At 38.6% G+C, this 20,414-nt stretch overlaps 1 protein-coding gene and 1 long non-coding RNA gene across 4 annotated transcripts; both read left to right on the top strand.

Moving 5' to 3' along the window:
* Nucleotides 1–587: 587 nt before the first annotated feature.
* On the top strand, nucleotides 588–4,045 carry LOC105841581 (uncharacterized). 3 transcript variants are annotated; one of them, XR_009973553.1, is made up of 4 exons: nucleotides 588–1,830; nucleotides 1,926–2,149; nucleotides 3,412–3,530; nucleotides 3,681–4,045. It is a non-coding gene; the product is annotated as an uncharacterized LOC105841581 (long non-coding RNA). The 3 variants fall into 3 exon arrangements; XR_005244886.2 differs by having other exon boundaries at nucleotides 3,412–3,598; XR_009973554.1 differs by lacking the exon at nucleotides 3,412–3,530.
* Nucleotides 4,046–4,748: 703 nt separating this feature from the next.
* Nucleotides 4,749–17,776, top strand: LOC101735506 (plectin). Its single transcript, XM_038012063.2, has 14 exons — nucleotides 4,749–4,951; nucleotides 5,190–5,373; nucleotides 6,170–6,262; nucleotides 6,753–6,838; nucleotides 7,580–7,766; nucleotides 8,122–8,256; nucleotides 8,945–9,033; nucleotides 10,333–10,448; nucleotides 14,588–14,798; nucleotides 15,649–15,787; nucleotides 16,198–16,331; nucleotides 16,410–16,551; nucleotides 16,624–16,838; nucleotides 16,912–17,776. The coding sequence occupies exons 1-14, from the start codon at nucleotides 4,899–4,901 to the stop codon at nucleotides 17,054–17,056; spliced, it is 1,929 nt and encodes a 642-aa protein (XP_037867991.1). The 5' UTR covers nucleotides 4,749–4,898; the 3' UTR covers nucleotides 17,057–17,776.
* Nucleotides 17,777–20,414: the final 2,638 nt, after the last annotated feature.

The raw sequence follows: 20,414 nt of genomic DNA, 5'->3' as shown, positions 1-20,414 counted from the left end.
AACAAATTTGATTTAAGGAAAGAAAACTCAACATGACTACCTAAGTATGTATTTGCAAAAACTCAATTTCTCAGTAAATGACCGTCATTTTCCTGTAAATAAGAACTGAAAATTTTTAGAACATACTCAACTAGATTAACCGAGCTAACTATAACCATGAGCTATACCAAATGCACGATGAGCCAAATGTTATAAAAACCATAAAGACCGGGTGCCAGCGAGGGGCAGAATATGTGATGCGAATCGATGACACTAGAGAACACAAACGCCTTCTGGAAGACCAGCCAGGCGGAACTAGTAGAAGTAGGCCAACGCTCAGATGGTCGGACGTCGTCGGGCAAGACAAAGAACTTGGGGTGATAAGTTGGAGAAAGAAATCCAGGAATAAATCGAACCTCCAAAAATTCCTTGGACCCGGCTTAGGGCCAATCCGCGGCTGTAATGCCTGAGACGACGAAGTAGACTAAATGGTCGATTAACCTATTTCCATAAATCACTAACAACTAAAAATAAGACAATTTTTAAAATAAGAAATAAAATTACTACATACCTACACATAATATTAAAAAAAAAAAAGGAAAATATTACCGGTAAAATGGGGCGATTAGGGATTGACAGGCGAATCGGGAAAAAACCGGGAAAATCTTTCGACGCTCAATATAAGTTTTATATTCGTTGCAAAATCTTCCATTTTTTGTAGTTTAATAGTAGAATGTTGAAAGTTCACAAAACAACTCTGAATATGCATGATATTAGCTGCTAACTTATAAAAAATCGCGTTTCAAATTAACTTCCTGTGGTGGTCATTATTTTAGTGCTAGAAACTTTGCTCTCTTTTATTTATTTGATAATAATAGAAGACGACTATGATTTATAAACGTTATTTAGTGTTTGAACCATCATGTATATTAAAGGTAAGTCTCAGTTGTTATTGGTTTTAATGTATTTGATTAAATAAAAATACATGTAAAAATCTGTTGGTTTTGGGGTTATTGGGGACGTCTTAGGTACAAATAACAACGAAAAAGGGGTCAATTGGGATGAGAATACGTGAAATGGAAACGACCTAAGTATAAATAGGTACAGGTTTGTAGGGTTGTCTATGTAGTTATAACAATATTTTTTAAATTTGTGGGTAAATATCTGGTTTATTCGAAGCGAAATTGGGAATAAGTCTTTATTTGAAATAGATAAGCAATTTAATATAAGTAAGTCGATTTTGCAGAGACATGTAACAAGATCAATGAAATCTCAAGGTGGACAAAAATGTCTAAGTAATACATAATAAAATATTTAATATTTGTTCAGAGTGGAGGTATTCATCTGATTAATCCATGGAATAACCGACACACCTAATCTCTTAACCCAGATAGAAATATCAGCACTGTCGATTGCACCTATAATTGAGGTGATGTCTGCCATGTACTTTTGTCAGTTTTTCAATTTTTTTTATTGATGATCACTTTGTTGGTGCAACTAAATAAATAAATAAATTAAAACTATATATAAAAATAAAAGTAGTGCCAACCCTAGCAAATTTCTCATTTCGTCCCAATTAACCGCAATTTTCGGGTAAATAGGGATTACACCTATTTTTGCATTTTTTGCTTAAACTGGAATGCTAGTTGCATAATTTTAAATTAGACAACAAAGATGCCCCCAAGACTCAATCATTTTGATCCTGATATAGCATTATATACATCAACAACTACCTTAAAATTGCTCATAAAGTTGGAATTTGTCCCTAATCGCCCCATTTTACGGTACTTTTTATTCGGCGGGAAATTAAATCACCACAACTGTCATTAAGAAAGTATACCAGAATGAATAGTAAGTGCAAATGCGAAGCATCAAGTTTTCGTCTTTTCTATATTCTTTGTATTGTTTTTTAAATTGTAATACTCTTAAAACTAATTAAATTGTAGATTCTACTTGGTTTACCTATATCGACAAATTGATGCACTGGCATGCTGGTACATGGATCAAGAATAATACTAAAGCTTCGCAGTTTGTTTTAAGAATCCACTATGATCAACTTTTTATAACAACGGACGCTCAAATTCTGGAAAGTTTGAATATGCATGATAAACTTAAAGGAATTTATAAAGACGATATTTTAATTCTTATTTTAAGCAACAATCGGCAAGAGGTAAGTTTTTAATGCGACTTTACAATAGTCTGGCGAGAATGTCCCAAAATACTAGTTCAATATTGAATAATAATTCTCGTCAAAGATGTAATCTATTAATCATTTCGTACTGATAATGTACGCCGTATCATTACTCACTGATAATATCGGAGTATCGTTAACGGTCTAATCGGGAGATCTTCGACTTAATCACAGTCAATTAATATTCCTATTTCTTGATATACATGTGTATGGAGGTGAAAAAGAATTCTCTTCTATACGACTTCGACTACAAAAGTACCTACTGAAAAGTATTAAGTAAATAAAAGTTCAGTAAATATTCAGTATAACGCAATCAGAGTAGATAAAGTAGTTAAAATAAGTAACCCATAATCCGAAAATCACTAAACGAAGTGTAATAAATGAGGATGAAAGAAAGTGGATAAAGAAAAGATGATAAATTCCAGTACGAGCATTACATAGTTATTGACACTATTCATTAACGAATAAAATATGAACAACAAAGCTGCGATACATTCAAAGTGGGTAATGTAATTTATTTCGGAACTTATTATAAGATTGAACACAATGAAGCCTTAATTCAATCGTATAGTATAAAGGCTGCCCCTTTTTTCAATCCGGAATACTGCTGCTTCACGACAGAAATGGGTCGGTAGTCTTCTGCAGACACACAAGATTCTATCAAAAATAAAACGACAACCTCTAAAATTCACATATTGTTCCACTTTCCTTCTACTCTGACCTCCTTTTTAAATATTACCATAAGCTATCCGTCTATTAAATAATTTCACATGGTAATGGTGGGTAATGGCAAAATCACTCAACTAATCGAACTTCGAACTGTTGATTTTTTGCTTCAAATCAAAAGAGATATTTAAAAAAAAAACACCTTTGGTAGCTGGTATATTCCGGTAATACTTTGGCTATCCTCACACGTACCAAAAACATCAATATTATCCTATCCTATCCTATCCTAGTACCTACTAGGATCGTTATTTATTGAATAATATGGTAGGTACCATCTATCATAGATTGTTTGTACCGTACTATACTATACTAGACAGAATCATTATGAATTCTTAGACGTGTAATATTACGAGTATATAATTATGGTATTAATATATACTTAGAAATCCTATAATCTCTATGGTGCGAAACATCTAAACTGATCTAAACCGCCAGAACAGTAGTGAAATACTTTAATTTAACTCAGTTAATCAACCATTATTATTTACGGAAATATTTATAGTCTAACTTATTAGGTGAGAAAAATAAGATTTCAAATAAAAGCGAACGCCGCACATTGTTTTGAGAAGCTCAGCGAATATTTTCCAGTTGTAAATCATATTTCAAGCCAATCTTCGAAATTTGTGCCTTCAAGGTATCGTAAGATAGAAGAAGTATTTAAAAGTATTTTTGAAGCAAATAAAACCAACACATTACACTCAGGTTTCATAAATATTTAATAATATGTAATAATAATGTGCTGGTACTATATTGTACTGTATTCAAATTATACTTAAAATTTCAGATCAAAAAGATTTATTGAACTTACCAGCTTCTTATAAGGACTTTATCAAAATGTGCTTGTTGGATCCACATTTCCCTCAAATTGTTGATCAAACTGAAAAACTACTTAGAGAAGAAATTTTGAAATAAAACTTTTTCAATGTTTGCCTCGCCGCTACACTTAATTGGAATATAATCAATTTATAGTATATAATAAATAAAACTGACAAAAGTGTGTTCATTACTTTGTACTCTTAGAACACTAGATTAATGATCTTATAAAGTGTGGCGTAGTTTTAGTGTAGGTTGAGGTTAAGTGCTAGATTGAAATTAAATGAGAGTTTTAATCTCAATATTACTAATAAATATAAACTAAACCAAATAAAACTTGTTTCATTATTCTAGAACTACTTGGTTTGATTAAATTATTAGGATTAGTTGATTTAAATAAACGTGGTGATCATTTAAATTATTTATATCTATTATTTAGATTTATTAACTATCGTTACATAAATAATGATTTAAAAAAATCTAGGCAGGTGCTGTTTTTGGCCGGAACGCGAGGAATGAAGTTGTGTGATTTTTTTTATTTTGTTAATTTATTGTTTCTTCATGTTTAATCGTGTAATAACGTGGTTTACCGATTAGCATCTGTGAAGGTGCACAAATGTGGATAAATAAAACAAAGTAGCTGTACGTGGCCTTGCTGGGTTCTTTTAAAAATTTCACTGAAATCTCAGTAAATAGCCACCATTTTGTATATACTGGAACTTTATTTCATCACACCGCTCCCCTCACCTTTCATTTAATTCCATCCCAATAATCTCTTCTTTTCTTAAGCATGCGTTGCCATTGCTGTCAGTATCATATTTATAATAATCTTTAATTATTAAATATTAATAATGGTATAAGTGAGCCGTGAACATAGCAAAGTGCGTTTTTCAATAGAAATATTGATACGAAGGCATCGGTTGGTTTATCTTTTAGCCTCCCTGTAGACTTCGAATTCGACTTCATATTACAGAAAACAATAAAGAATTTGGCTGTATGGTGTGACGCTTTTGCCTTTCTTATTGGACAAATCGAACTACCACTTTGTTGTTTGACAATTCGTTTTCAAACTTTTGAAAATTTGAATTCTAATGAAATCTCCAACGGTGCTTACATTTGTGATTTTTCTAAATTGAATATTACTCTTGTTGTCTTCATTGTATAATCTTGTGAAAAGTACCTGACTGACATGCTTCCTTCGCGCTTCGTTCCTCAACAACAGTCTAACATGCGGAAATCCCGGTATGATTAACTTTTGTATTTATCACGAAGGCTCTTAACTGTAACAATAACATTGAATTTCTGTACCTCAATTGTAGTTTTTATGATTTTTTTGTAGAAAATTATAAATTATAACGTCATAGAATACCTTAAAGTATATTGTACATCAGAACAAAAGCAATAGGTGAAAAATATAAACTATATTTAGAAAGAAAATTAGACTATTTTAAAATCGAAAACAAGATACGCATTTATACAGATTGGAAGGTAAGCCTTCACTGCTGCCAAAGCCTCGACGGCCGGGGTCCACAGACCGTTTGTCGACTGAGGCGCGAAGACCTAGTACCGCAGGCCATCGCTCCAGCAGTGCTGAACCTCCTCGCGCAACCTTCGGAGCTAGGCTCAGTCGTGAAGCGTCCGCTACCAAGATAGCTATGAATGGGGTAAACTGTAATGTGTCATATTAACATAACCAATCATCATATATTCTGAACTATGCATGAAACATGATGATAATGAGAAAAGCAAGAAATGCATGTTAAAACTCATATGGATATGTATAGAACAGCATGCTGAAATTATTCTTGCTACTTGAAATGTGGGCGAACCCACACTTGTTATCTTGCTCAATACTCTCTCTCTCTTCCTAGCTATGCATCCCACTTAGTGGGGTGGTCAGTTTTCCTCACTTTACTCCTCCTCTTCTATCTTCGACATCATCATTAGTAACATTGCATCATCAGCAACATTGCATTTCCTCTTGTCCTTCAGAACTACATATATTATCGAGTTCTCTGACCAAAGACGAATCTTACTAAATCCTCTACAGCAGCGGTCGGGGAACCAGGGTAAATTACCCCAAATGGGGTAAAATGAAATTTTGGGGGGTAAAAATGAAACTTTTGTGAGTAAAAAGCATATATTGAAGTGAAATTTCTTTAGAATCGTAAAATTTTTAGTTATTGTTTTCTTTTTAAAATTATCATGGGGGCTATAATATGAAAGATACCAAAAAGAAGTGATTTCGTTTCTTTTTGTTCTTCGCCATGGGGTAATTAATATCAACTTACACAAAAATATTTTAGGGTAATAATTAAAAAAGATCCCCAACCGCTGCTCTACAACATCACAAACAATAATTGAAATTGGTGGTGACAATTGCATTTAAAATTGATTGTGTGCATTGTATTCATTGTAATCAGAATGAAAATAACACAAGCACATGACATTCTTGCACAGAGATCACGCTCACAACAAAGTGACAGGTTTGGTCAGGCAGCCACCACTCCCCTGAGGTCCAATCATCACTCCAGATCTACTACAACACCAGTTGTAAGTATTCACTACCTAAATATAAAATTTTCAATAGATGCATGTAAATAAGTCACTTGCAGCCATGACTATCAATACTGACCGCTTATATTTGACTGGCATAACTACATATCGACGCTTGAAAAGCAAACATAACTAAGCGACAATAACTGCTTTGTACATAAATGATAGGCAATAACCATATTCGATGGGAAAAAATATATATTTCTAGGTCTATTAAAATCATTTCAATCCTACAGCTACTAGCTAGATTCTACTACAGCTAGATTCGTTAAAATAAATTTTGTTTTCAGGTATTACAACATTAAATTAGTCTTCTGTAAAGTTCACTCATTGTCGCTTAGTCACGTTTGCCTTGCAAGCGTCGATATGATATAATGTATATTTGACCAGCATGACAGTATAACCACCAATGTTGTTTCCTTTTGTGTGGATCTCAAGAGCTGTCTGTCATTTGCTGTACTGATTAATATTGAAAACTTTTCAACAGAGAACTCCGTCAGAAGACCGATCATCTCGCAACTGGCAAACTTCACTAGAGAGAGCGCTCGCTTTTGTCACTACAAAAGATCAAAGGTTTGTTTTTATTAATTTTTTTATCACAAGATATCATTGTGATCAAGGGTTGATGCCCAGTGATAATGTAAATTAACAAGTAATTAAATATTGCAAATAGGTACCAATTTCTTTTCAGGAAATCTGTATAGGAATCGGAAATATGTCAAGGGGCAAAAGGTTATTTGGTTTAAGCTAGATTTTTGCAAATTTACAGGAGAGCCATCTAAAGTTTAAAATCTGGAAAAAAAAAACAACAAAAAAACTTCTTTAGCAATTAGAATGGGATAAACATAGCTGAAGTTCCATTAAAAATATCGAATTGTTGATGTTAATACCAAATAAAAGCAACCTTTAATTACAAAGATAAATGTTACTTAAACCAAATAACTCTTCAATCTTTGATATCTTAATGAATTATTTCCATGATGGAAGAACAAGATCATACAGTTTTAGATATACAGTAAAAAAAGCAATAGAAATAGATTTGCATCTGATATTTTTTAAAATGATCGGTGTCGGTTTTTTTATTTTTTTTTATTGTTCAGATGGGAGGTCAAGCTCACAGCCCCCACCTTGAGATATAAGGTAGGTTTGCGGTAGGCAGCGGCTTGGCCCTGCCCCTGGCATTGCTGAAGTCCATGGGCGACGGTAACCACTCACCATCAGGAAGGCCGTATGCCCTAGGCAATAAAAAAAAAAAATTTATAAGGTCTACACGGCTATAAGTCACTGGTGTGTTACACATGTAGTTTGTCACAGACCGATCTCGAACGTGGCGTGGCAGCGCGCGGAGTGCGGGCGCGTGCAGGCGGCGCTGGCGGCGGGCGGCGGCGGCATGGCGCTCATCCGCCCGCTCACCATCGCACGCTTCGTTGACATCACCGGCGCCCTGCTCGCCTCCGTCATTGGAGATGCCAAGTTGAACAATGACAATTACATTACTAAGGTTCATTATTATTTATAAAATAACAGCTCATGAAATTTTTGGCAGGCCGTCTTGAGAGTCCGCACGGGTAGGTACCACCACCCTGCCTATTTCTGTCATGAAGCAATAATGAAACTTTAAACTCATGTCTCACTGTTGATGTCTATAGGCTCTAATAACTTATTAACTCTAAAAAACAACAGGAAAACTGCCGAAAGGCTCTCACTCCTTCGGTACATACTTTACATCAAATGATTTTTGATTGTGTCTTGTTGTTAATAATATAGACAAATTATTAAAAATATAATAAATAAATATTAAATATAATAATACTATTGGTATGTTTAAAAAACAATAAATATATATGTAATTCCAGTTGCCTCATTTGTCGAAGCGTCTGCTGTACCCGGGCACGGTGTCCAAGTCGTGGCTGCGGACCGTCAACACGCTGCACGCCTTCCCGCACGCGCTGGCCCTCATCGCCTACCTGCTGGACCTCGTGTCGCACATAGTCAGTACTTCACTCTAACTTGTACCTACATATTACACTGAGATTCCTCATTGAACTCGTTTGAACTAACCCACAGACACAGCCCACTGAGTTTCTCACCAGATCTTCTCAGTTGCGTTTTGGATCCGGTGGTAGATTCTTTGAAGCACAGCTCTTGCTAGGGCTAGTGTTAACAAATTCTCTCAGGTTGAGCCCATGAGCTCACTTACTTGACCGGGCGTAACTGAAATAGCCCCTTAGGCTACCAGCAAATAGATAGGAAAACAAAAACAGGAAACATATCTCCCTTTATAAATAAAGATATCAGAACGAAAATTACTGAAATAATAGTAATCAAGTTTCATTACGCCAGGAGATTTATCTACTGGCCCAAAGGAGCCAAGTTACTCATGGAATCATGTCAATAATAAATTTAAAAATTGTTGGAAAATTAGAAAAACAAATAAAATATAGTGATATTAACATATGACATCTCCATCTAAATTTCTCTAGATTGATAGCATGGTTAATAAATTTAAGAAAGATAAATGGGCAATAAAAAAACCTCTCTGGTGTTCTAGTTCTATTGCAGTTCCTTCTGATCTAGATCAAGAAGCGATGATTGAGTTTGTAAGCTGCCTTAGATTGTTATCTCTAGATGGGCCTTGTGTTTCTTTAATATTTAGGCCAATATAAATATTTGTTTCAGGAAATGCCTGTATCAGATGACTGGTTGTACCTTGGCAAAGATGAGTTGTCCTGTCTACGAAGGGACTATCTCTACAAATGTTGGATTAGGTGCATATCATGTTATTAGTGTATCCTACATTTGTAATTTGAGGTGTTTGTGACTATTAAGCATGTTTAACCCACGTTCAGAAACTACTGGCACAATTAAATAATAATCTTGCAGGTACGTGTCGACATCCCGCCTATATCTATAATGTTGGAAAGCATTCATGTATTTCGTATTGAAGAGTGGTACATTTGAGACAGTGCTGATGCCACTCACTTGGGGCCAGTGGTCTTAAAAATTGGATAAAAGTGTAGGATACAATCGCTATTCCATAGAAATAATATTATTTTCGAAAGTTTACTCTAGGTAGAGTAGCATGTCGAGCGAATGCAACTTATTCTAATAGAAGTCAATAGAGAATCTTCAATTCTTTAACCCTCAGACACAGCCCACTGAGTTTCTCGCCGGGTCTTCTAAGTGGGTCGCGTTTCCGATCCGGTGGTAGATTCTGCGAAGCACGGCTCTTGCTAGGGTTCGTGTTAGCATCGTCATCAGGTTTGAGCCCCGTGAGCTCACCTACTATACTCCGCGCGCGAGCTCCGAGGATTCGGGGGCCGAGTAAGCGGGTGGGCGTGCACCGCGCCCCCGCTCTCTCCCAGTACTAGTGTTGACCTTAACGTGAGAGTACGCTTACCGACTCGTTGATTTTAATTTTGCGATAGCAGTGTTAATTACGTGTGATTTCTAATATAAATAGTCTTACACTTATAAGTCTTTTTGTTTGCACAAATAGCTATTTAATTTGATGAAAAATGAATGGCGAGCACTAGCATAATAAACATGTCTTAGCATTAGGGGAATATTACTGGCAAAAGGATGGCTTAATGGAGGACTTTGTCGAATCATTTATTATTGAAGTATGTGAGGAGAGTACATCAAATTCTTCAACTACCGATTAATCTGATTGCGAGAGTAATTAATAAGATTTCACGTTCATTTTGTTCAATAAAACTCGGTTCATTAAATGAAATTCATACGTGATCAATTGTTTTTTCTTTTTCAAGTACATAATACCCTCATATAACTATTTTATAATTTACACTCGCACGGAGGCTTACGATGTGTTAGTATCGATAGCGCAATATCGACTAATTACAACACTAGCTCATTACGTCAACATTCCTTAAAAATCCTCGGAGCTCGCGCGCGGACAGTAGTTAAGGTTCCGCTGAAATAGCCTCTCAAGGCTATCAGCTTAGGTAGGAAAGAAAAAAAAACTTCAATTCTTTATTTTTTCTGTACCTGCATAAACGATCAACGTTACGGGCCGCAGAGCTGAAACTGTTCCATCTCATATTCAGGTTTCAAGATCCAGGTCATCAGTTTGAAGATTTGAACGAGGACTACTTGCAAAACTTGAAGACTCTATTGGGCAACGATGAAGAGAAAATTGTTGATTTAAAGAGAACCATACAAAGTGAGTTAAGGAAATAGATTTTGTGTGCAGATGTCTACACCGCCGGCCTGGTGGTCACCTTCGCTCTTGGATGTCAGTTATGCGAGGGGTACAGTTTCTGCTTTATTATAACTTAATTTCCTTCCTTGTGGTTCAGTGTTAACATAGTGTCTTATATGTAAATTTACATTGCGGTAACAGAGACGACGGCTGGGCAGGAACTGCTATCTTGGTCAGAAGAAATATATCTTTTTCTCGCATTACCCTTCCTCCTCATTCCTCAGCAATTAACATTGTGGCAGTTCGCTGCTTTAACATCACAGTGGTCTCAGTGTACATCCCTCACCCTAACAGTAACCTTATTCAAGAATTTTCGACACTCTTAACCTCTCTTCCATGTCCTCTCTTAGTCTTAGGAGATTTTAATATACGCCATACAATGTGGGGTTCTGAGTTATGTGACTCAAATTCCTCATTATTTCTTGATAAACTTGATGAATTAAATTTGTGTCTACTTAATGATGGAACTCCCACCCGTAGAGTATCCCCATCCCAAAGTCCAAGTGCCCCAGACCTGTCCTTGTCCTCTCCCTCTTTAGTTAACTCGATTTCTTGGTCTGTTCTGTCCAACTCCCATGGCAGTGATCATCTTCCAATATTACTAACTCTAGCCGATTCTTCCATCCCATCTTCAATTCCATATGAACCCCTTTTGAAATTCAGACTTAACAAGGCCGACTGGCAAAAGTATTCATCTTTAGTTCAAAATAATCTTGAATCTCTTCCTGATGCAAATGATGAAAATACTCTATTTTTGTACCTAGAATTTTGTTCCATTTTATCCTCCGCTGCCGAACTAACCATTCCCTTAAAGAATTCAGCTTCAAATAAAATTCCCTCACCAGCATGGTGGGATGCTGAATGCTCCCAAATAGTCCAAAAACGCAAGGAGGCTGAGTCTGAATTTTCTAAAAGTCTCTCTTTAGAGAATTTCCTAGAATTTCAGAAAATTTCGGCCATCTCTAAAAGATTTTTGCGACAAAAGAAATCTCTTGCTTGGCGTAATTTTTGCGAGTCTCTCTCCCCAAGAACTCCTGCCGCCTTGATTTGGAAAAAAATAAAAGCATTTCGTAAATCACAATCTGATAATAATATTAATTCTAATTCCTTGTCTTGGCTTCCTGATTTTATCTCCAAACTCTGCCCACCCTTTGTGCCTTTTAAACCTTGTCCCTTAATTCCCTCCTCCGCCTCTAATGACCCCATGAATTCCAGCTTCTCATTTGCAGAACTATGCTGTGTTCTTGACAACCTCCGAGATTCAGCCCCAGGTATAGATGGCTTCCCGTACTCTTTTATAAAAAAATTATCTGACTCTTCTAAAAAAATCTTTCTAAATCTTTTAAATCATATATTTCTCTCCAGTTCTATTCCAGCCTCATGGAAAACTCAATTGATAATCCCAATTCTAAAACCAGGCAAGGATCCAGCTCAATCTTGTTCATATAGACCTATTGCTCTCTCGAGTGTGCTAGCTAAAATTATGGAACATCTGATAAAAAATCGTCTAGAATGGATAGTTGAAAACAGGTCTATTCTCCCTAATAGTCAGTTTGGCTTTAGACGAGGTTACGGAACATTGGACAGCCTGAGCCTCCTCACTTCAGATATTCGTGTTGCATTCTCTCAAAATCGTCATGTTATAGCAGTTTTTCTAGATATTTCCTCTGCATACGACAATGTCGACCTTCATTTACTTAGACAAAAACTTATTAACCTGAATATGCCTCCTAGAATTGTGAATTTTATCTTCAATTTGTTTTATGACAGATCTATTATAGTTCGCATCTTAGGTGAAAATTCTTCTCATCGGACCTGGAAAGGTCTGCCTCAGGGTTCTGTTCTCAGTCCTCTGCTTTATAATATTTACACTGCTATTTTAGATACTACTGTGAACCGTTTTTGCCGTATCCTCCAATATGCTGACGATATTGCCCTCTATACCATATCTAATTCTTTCTCACAAGCTTGTAATTGTCTAAATTCTGCTTTGTTTAACCCGAATTCTTGGTTGAATGATCACTGCTTATACCTGTCCATCCCTAAATGTTCTGCAGTTGCTTTCTCCCGTAAGAGAGTTATCCCTGAAATAAATATTGAAATTTGTAACCAATCTATTCCAGTCTTGAGTAAAGTTAAGTTTTTGGGCATTCTCTTGGATTCTAAACTCTCCGGTGTTCACCATTTAAACTATATCTGCAATAAAGTTGAGAAGAGCATCAATGTTCTACGCGCACTCTCCGGTATTAAGTGGGGTTCACATCCTTACAGCCAGAAGCTTCTTTATAATGCTTTAATTAGAAGTCACTTTGACTATGGTTGCTTTGTTTTGGAGCCTTGTAATAAAATGGCACTTACAAAACTAAATCGTATTCAATCAAAATGCCTCAGAATCATCTCTGGCGCCATGAAATCTTCCCCTATAAATGCCCTACAAGTTGAATGTTTTGAACCTCCTTTAGCCTTGCGTAGACAGTTTCTAGCTGATAGATTTTTCTACAAAGTAATTTCTCTCTCAAACCACCCCCTTTTAGCTCTACTTTCCCAACTTGCTCAACTGACCGAAACCTCTAGATACTGGCGTCATAAATCTGTACCTCCTCTTGTCAACTCGTATAAGAAACTGCAAAATTTAGCTTCTCCAATTTCTCAATATGATAAATTCCCCCTCTTTCTTTTCTCTTTTGACTGTCTTTTATTTCGTCCCACTACCTTTTTGAATATTGGGATCCATAAAGACTCCCCAGGAGCAAATTTACAATTTCAGAACATAGTTCAACTACAATGGCCTAATCATTATCACCTATTCACTGATGCATCTAAACTATCCCAAAATGGTCCTGTAGGTGCTGCAGTATGGATCCCCAAGTTTAAAATCTCCCTAAAATACAAACTCCCTCAGACTTCCTCTGTGTACTCTGGTGAAGCTGTTTTTTAGAAGCAGCTCTTTTTATTAAAACCCGCGGTCTAAGTAAATCGGTAATTTTTTCGGACTCCTTAAGTTGTCTTCAAGACATAACTAAATTTCCATCGCATTCAAGTCAATTTTGAAATTATATTAAAAATTAAAGAAACTCTGTTTCAATGTCACTGCTCCGGACTTGATGTCACTCTCGTCTGGATCCCAAGTCATAGCGGAATTTGTGGGAATGAGCTTGCTGACTCCTGTGCCAAGGAGGCTGTTGTTATGGGCTGTAACAAGTATAACAAAATTTTTCCTCGAGATTTACATTCTCTAGCAAAATCTGATATGCTTCAATCTTGGAATGAAAGCTGGCAGATTTCTCGTCAGTCAGTAGGTAAGCATTATGGTAACTTGCAACCGACCCTGCCCTCTAAGCCTTGGTTTTCCTCCCACTGCCATCTTCCTAAAAAAATTGTCTCAGCTATAATCCGTCTTAGACTTGGCCATGTTTGCTCCCCTGTTTTTCTTGCCAAAATTAGAGTCCGTGACCATTCTCTTTGTGAGTGTGGATTAGATGAGGGTACCCTGGATCACATTTTCTTCGACTGTCCCAATATCGTATCCCCTCTTTATGATATCCTTCCCAATGACATTCCCCGACCTATTAATATTAATTGTTTATTAACTTTAGTCTATTCTAAACATGTAAATATTCTGTGTAAATTTTTATCTGCTAATAATATTTATCTCTAAAGTAGTTAGTCTAACATATATTTGTTTATGCTGTTCTTAAAACCACAGATTCGCGTATGGAAAAACCGACCAAATTTACTTGTATTTAGATTTAGTAATTTTTTCCCTCTCTAAACACCTGTCATTTTTGTAAATACTTTGACATTGGCAAAATCAATGCCAAAGGCGTTGGAGCCAAATTACCTAAAAGAAGAAGAAGAAGAAGAACATTGCGGTAGGCAGCGGCTTGGCTTTGTCCCTGGCATTGCTGACGTCCATGAGCGACGGTAACCACTTTACCATCAGGTGGGCCGTAAGCCTGTCTGCCTGGTTGGCAATAAAAAAAATTATGAATATAATAAATTATGTAAAAATTTATAATTCGGTCATTACTTTCAGAGGTTCGTGACTTTCGTTTTGCAATATTTGTCTGGAGTTAAACAATTAGCGTAATGTGTTTCAGAATATGAAGCTTGTCTCGAAGACGAGGTGGAGCTAGCGGCTCGCGCGGACGAGGCGCGCCGCACCGAGCGCAGGGGCGCGCTGGCCGCCGCGCTGCGGACGCTGCGGAGCGCCAGGGCTGCGGCCCGGGGCGAGGCGGACGCTCAGCGGGCGCTGCACCGCCAGGGACTCGACGAGATCAAGCATCTGGAGGCCGACACCGAGCGCGCCCAGTGGGTGCCCCGCCATCGGGATATATATATTTTATTGCCCTTGTAGGCAGACGAGCATACTGCCCACCTGATGGTGAGTGGTTACCGTCGCCCTTGGACTTCAGCAACGCCAGGGACAGAGCCAAGCCGCTGTCTACCGCTTAATACTCTTCACAAGCCTCGTTTGAAGAAGGACATGTCATAGCGCTCGGGAAACACCGTGGAGAGGAGCTCATTCCATAGTCGGAGGGTACGTGGCAAAAAAATCTGATGACATTTCATAAATTCCAATTTGTTGCATTGTCATGAAATTTGGATTGATTATCCAGTTCTAAAGGGTCGAAGGTTCGCAGTCTCTAGAGTGTAAGATAAATAAATGGGCACACAAATCAACTATTGTATTCTAATTCATAAAATTTTTATTGTATAATGGCTAGCCTCCAAACCGGAATGTGTAACTGCATTGCAGCAGGAACCAGTAGGGCTAGGTTGTTATGTACTTGCTGGAGCCCACGAGCCCTTAACACGTCATTACGGATCCTCCCGATCCATTAACGGTCCTTTTAGATACCACAAGCACCTGTCACCATCCTCATCGAACTCGTCGCTGGCGACAAAGGGCTCGACGAGTGAATTAACCCACAAATATAGTCGGCATAGTTTCTCGGTGGGTCACGTTTCCGATCCGGTGATAGATTCTGAGAAGCACTGCTCTTGCGAGGGCCAGTGTTAGCAACAATCCCGGTTTAAGCCCCGCAAGCTTACCTACTAGTTCGGTGAATCTAGAATAACCCCCTGAGGTTACTAGAATAGGTAAGGAAAAAAAGCTCACGATGCGCCCCACCATCATTTCCACACGTACTTTTTCTAGTCTGGAGAACGAAGAGCTAAGTGAAGAGTTGGAGCGGCAGAGTCTGTCGGTGGCGGAGCGGGCCCGCCTGCTGGACGAGGTGGACTACGCGCGCAGGGTGCAGGACTCCAAGCGCGCGCTCGCCGACCAGATCGCCAAGGTAAGGGGCTCCACCCCCCACACTCGGTTGACCTCAAGCTGTTGCAATGTTGAGCCCGGGCAGCCTCAGTAGCTCAACCGCTCCCTGGTCGGTAATTTAATTGTTAAAAAAAAGTAATGAATATAATTAAATTACACAAATACAATTTGAACAGAAAATAATTAATGGAAGTCAAACAGATAATAAAATTATCTTCTAAAGTTATTTTCAACTTCTATTTCTGTAATTTTCTCTTCTTCTACTAAAGTATCACCTGATGTTAATTAAGTAACAAGATTTCTTAATTATTGCCAGTTATTGTAGCAGATTCCCAATAACTAATCTACTTATGTATTCTTGGGAAACATACCACTACTATCTCCCTGTAGAGTTAGATTTGTAATAAACACTTGGTGACTTCATGTACGCAGATGGTGCTGACGAAAGAGAATGAGCTGGCCCTTTGGCAGAAGAGAACGTTGGACAGCTGCGTCGAGTACAAGCAGGGACTCATCCACCTGTCCGCGCAGCACCCCGACGTCGCCGAGCTGGCCATCGACGAGAAGTACGTGCGCGCGGACCCCCCCGCCCCCCCCGCCCCCGCGCTCACCCGCGCTCACCTGTGTGTCACTCTGTGTTGCAGCCAGCTGATGTGTGCCTCCTGCGCCGAGGAGGTGGCCCGCGCCGTGGAGCGCCTGCGCGAGCGCGCCTCCCTGCTGGGGCTCCGCCGCGCGCGCGCACAGCGGGACCGCGCCGCCCTCGCGCGACGCACGCACGCGCTCTCGGTGCGTACTCGCCCGCCGCGGGGGGAGGGGTGCATGCCTGCCGCCCGCTGACTGTCCACTGTCCTGCTGCAGGAGGAGATCCGTGCCAAAATATCGGAAGCGAAGTGTTCCGCGGAGCGCGAGCAACAGGCGCTGGACGGAGAAACTGCGCGCGAGGCCGCCGAGGCCGCCACCTGGAGCCGCCACCTGCAGGACCTCGCCGACAAGATGGACGAGCTCAGAGCGCAGCAGGAGCACTACGCGCAGGCAGACCGAGACCTCCAGTTCTGGGAGAAGCAGGAGCTAGCGTGAGTACACGGCCGCGCGGCCCTAGTGTCCCGGGTAGTCCGGCCTAACTAACGAGCGCTGTGCACCCCCCAGCTGGCGGAGCAAGCTGACGGAGCTCCGCGAGTACACGGGGTCGCGGCGCGGGGAGTGCGCGCGGCTGCTGGCCCGCGCGGGGGGGGAGCGGGCGCGGCGGGTGGCGGGGGCGGTGGGGGGCTGGGCGCGCCTGCTGCAGCACTAGTGCGGTGGACGCGGTGCTCGCGACCCCCTTGCACTCTCTACAGTACATACACTCCTGAAACCCCTCTCAACCCTAATTTATTTTAACACATCTCTGTTGACAGCAAAAGAAAAAATTCCCTCAGATTTTACAAATAAATTGGTTACCGTCATCCATTGACTTCAGCAATGCCAAGGGCAGAGCCAGCCGCTGCCTACCGCAAACTTATTCGTTAGATAATACTTTGTAAATAAGGATTGTTGATTAAGAGCCTACTACTACATTATGTTACATTTAACCAATGAATAATTGAGATAACTGTGCAGAGTTACTGGACTCGTAGGCCGTAAACTGAAGTGTGTTCACGGGTACTCACGGTTGGTGGAAAGCCTAATAACGATATATTTAACCGTGTCTTTTAACTTTTTAAATTAAGTTGTTAAGTATTCGTTATATTAGCCAGAAGGCTTATGTAAGGTTATAAATATATTCTTGTATTTTATTTACTATTCTTTGCTACCCGCGGCTTCGCCCGCGTGTTCATGGGACAGTGTCAGTTTCTTCTGGAAATAAGATGTTTTTGCTGAATCATGTCTATCTCCTGACCTAATACTGTCATTTAATAAAAACAAGTCAATGAATTGTTTAATTGAAAAAAGAACAAACAAACACACCTTCACATATAAAATTAGTATGAATGTCTTGTACAATTATGTTAAAAATAAAGTTTGAAAAATGAAATTTTGTTTTGATTAACCTAACTAATATTTAATTTTCCTAATAATAATTATAAAAAAGGTTGAGCAGTAAAAAAAAATTAAAGCAGTCGTTTGCATGAGAATGGGTTTGCTCAGAAAATAATTTCCTGGCGCCTTCAGTGTGCTTAGTGCGAGTTTTTTAACATTCTCGATAGCGTAAAAGTTAGTTCATATTTGTATGGAATGGGATCGTTTGTGTACGTTTGCCGCTAGGGGCGCTGTTCCAACTGCATACAAAATGGTTTAACTTTTACGCTATCGAGAACGTTAACAAACTCGCACTAAGCATACAGATGATTTTGGAAGCAAACTTTAAATATTTTTCTCGCTTGTTTCATGTTCACGCGAATGTACATTGTACAATGAATAAATAAAATTTATAAAAATGATCGAAACATATTATAAACAACCCATGCTCCTGACTGACGCTCGACAAGAAAACAAACACTTTGAAAACAATTGAAAATATTTGAAAGTAATCATTTTAAGATTATTTTTGCAGGCGATAGCGATAAAACGACCGAAGTGCCTCATCCTAACTTTTGTGACAGCGTTGAATTAATTTTAGTATCACAAGTGGTAGTAATGAGATATTGTCTATATCAGAACAATTGAGATGATAGCGCCTGTATTAGAATTCATTAAAACTTCAGCTAAATCCTGTACATCAGCGGTCGGGGAACTTTTTTAATTATTACCCCAAAATATTTTTGTGTAAGTTGATATTACCACATGGCGAAGAACAAAATCCGCTTCTTTTTAGTATCTTTCATATTATAGCCCCCATGATAATTTTGAAAAGAAAACAATAACAAAAAATTTAACGATTCTAAAGAAGTTTCACTTCAATATATTATTATACTTTTTACTCACAAAAGTTTCATTTTTACCCCATTTGGGGTAATTTACCCCGGTTCCCCGACCGCTGTTGTACATTAAGTGAAGTTGTAAGATTTTCTATTAGTTGACGCACCATTAAAAGTTTTTGGCCAAAATGAGGATGATGATATTTAAAAGAGCTGTGTGTGTGTGGAACAACTTTACTAAGATTGCCGCTAGGGGCGCGGTTCTAAATCCATACAAATTAAGAGCTAACTTTTACGCGATCGAGAAATAAAAAAACAGGTGTTATTTAAATGGTTACCATAGTATTCGAATTTTTGTGAGCAGAAATAGCTAACTGATCAGCAACTCATGGCCAGAAAACATTCCAAAATCAGTCAGCAATTTATGTCATTCTGGATGGCTGTAATTATATTTGTTCAGCATATTAATTATATAAGCTGCAATGAGCGCACTTTTAACGTACATTGTCGATTTTTCAACAAAAACGCAATCCAATTAGTTATTTTGCTCACCATGCTTTAAATATGCATACCAATCAAACACACTGCTTATAGACATGTTTTCTCTGCTGATCAATCATGAAATCTTGCTGATGAAATAGTTATTTTGCGGACTGAATGTTTATTCAAATCCACAGAGATGTGAACCTTTCCATCGCACGGATTTTGTGGGGGCACAGAGCTGGGATGCAGTAGTTGCTTACTAATGATAAGTCTGGATTTTACTAACTCACTTTAATACACACAAGCACTTACAAATGTTCTATTTTCTACAAATTTTCTATGTTCTAAATGTTATTGTTATGTTATATGTTAATGTTGTGATTAATAAATGTTAATGTTAAATGTTACGGTCGCGAGGACCGAACCCGACTTCCGAGGAACCAGGTTGTTATACGACTGTTGATACTGATCAACCGCAACTTTAAGTAAACGTGCAGTGTGGCGTTATTGCTTACTGGTTGCGCTGGTTTAAAACTTAGTTAGTTTTAGGTTTCGAAAAATAGCAACATTTTAATTTGGTTTTGCAAATCCTGTCCCATCCCTCTCCGGCACTTTACCTACGGACGCGTGCGAGCGAGATCGTGTGGTGACATCGAGACGAAAAAATATGGCTGAACAACCGCGCGCGCGCTTCGTGTCTTTGTTATGTTAAATACGTAAATAAGTGAAATCGTTGGTGTTTCTCATCGCGAAGTGGTACGAGTCTGCAGCAAGGACTACATAAAGGTATTGTGCATCCTTCCTTTAACGCAGAACTGCCGCTTCTTATCGTTTCTTCCCGCAGTCTGTGTCCTTCATTTGCAACGACCAAATTTCAAATATTTCATAGTTTGCTGATCTCGCGTCTACACTTACTAAGATGTTCGGCCGTATTACACCGAACACATTCCGGGCGCCGAAAAGATAAAGATAAAATATAAGATAAGAAAAAACTTAAAGCTAATAACATGACATTTGGAATATAATACAAAAAAATCTTGCTTAAAATCGTTTTCTTGGTATAGGCGAGCATGATTTGTTTAACGGTACTTGTTTATTTATTTTCGCGTATACATGTTCCTTTGACCCATAGTTAATCGTTGGCCATTTTACCCCATCTCTATTGTCTCGGACACTTGTTATATTTGGAACCGAACTTTCACTGATTATGGTGACATGGTGATTATGGTAACAATTGTTGAAGTTATACTTCTTTAGGCGCGTTATGAAAAACTGATGAGTGAAATTTTACGATGCGCGCGCACCGTGACACAAAATTAACGGAATGAAGTT

This window comes from Bombyx mori, chromosome 7 (assembly GCF_030269925.1).
Source record: "Bombyx mori chromosome 7, ASM3026992v2".
NCBI classification, from domain to species: Eukaryota; Metazoa; Arthropoda; class Insecta; order Lepidoptera; family Bombycidae; genus Bombyx; species Bombyx mori.
The sequence above is the reverse complement of the archived record's forward strand: the minus strand, read 5'-3'. Positions and strand labels throughout refer to the sequence as shown.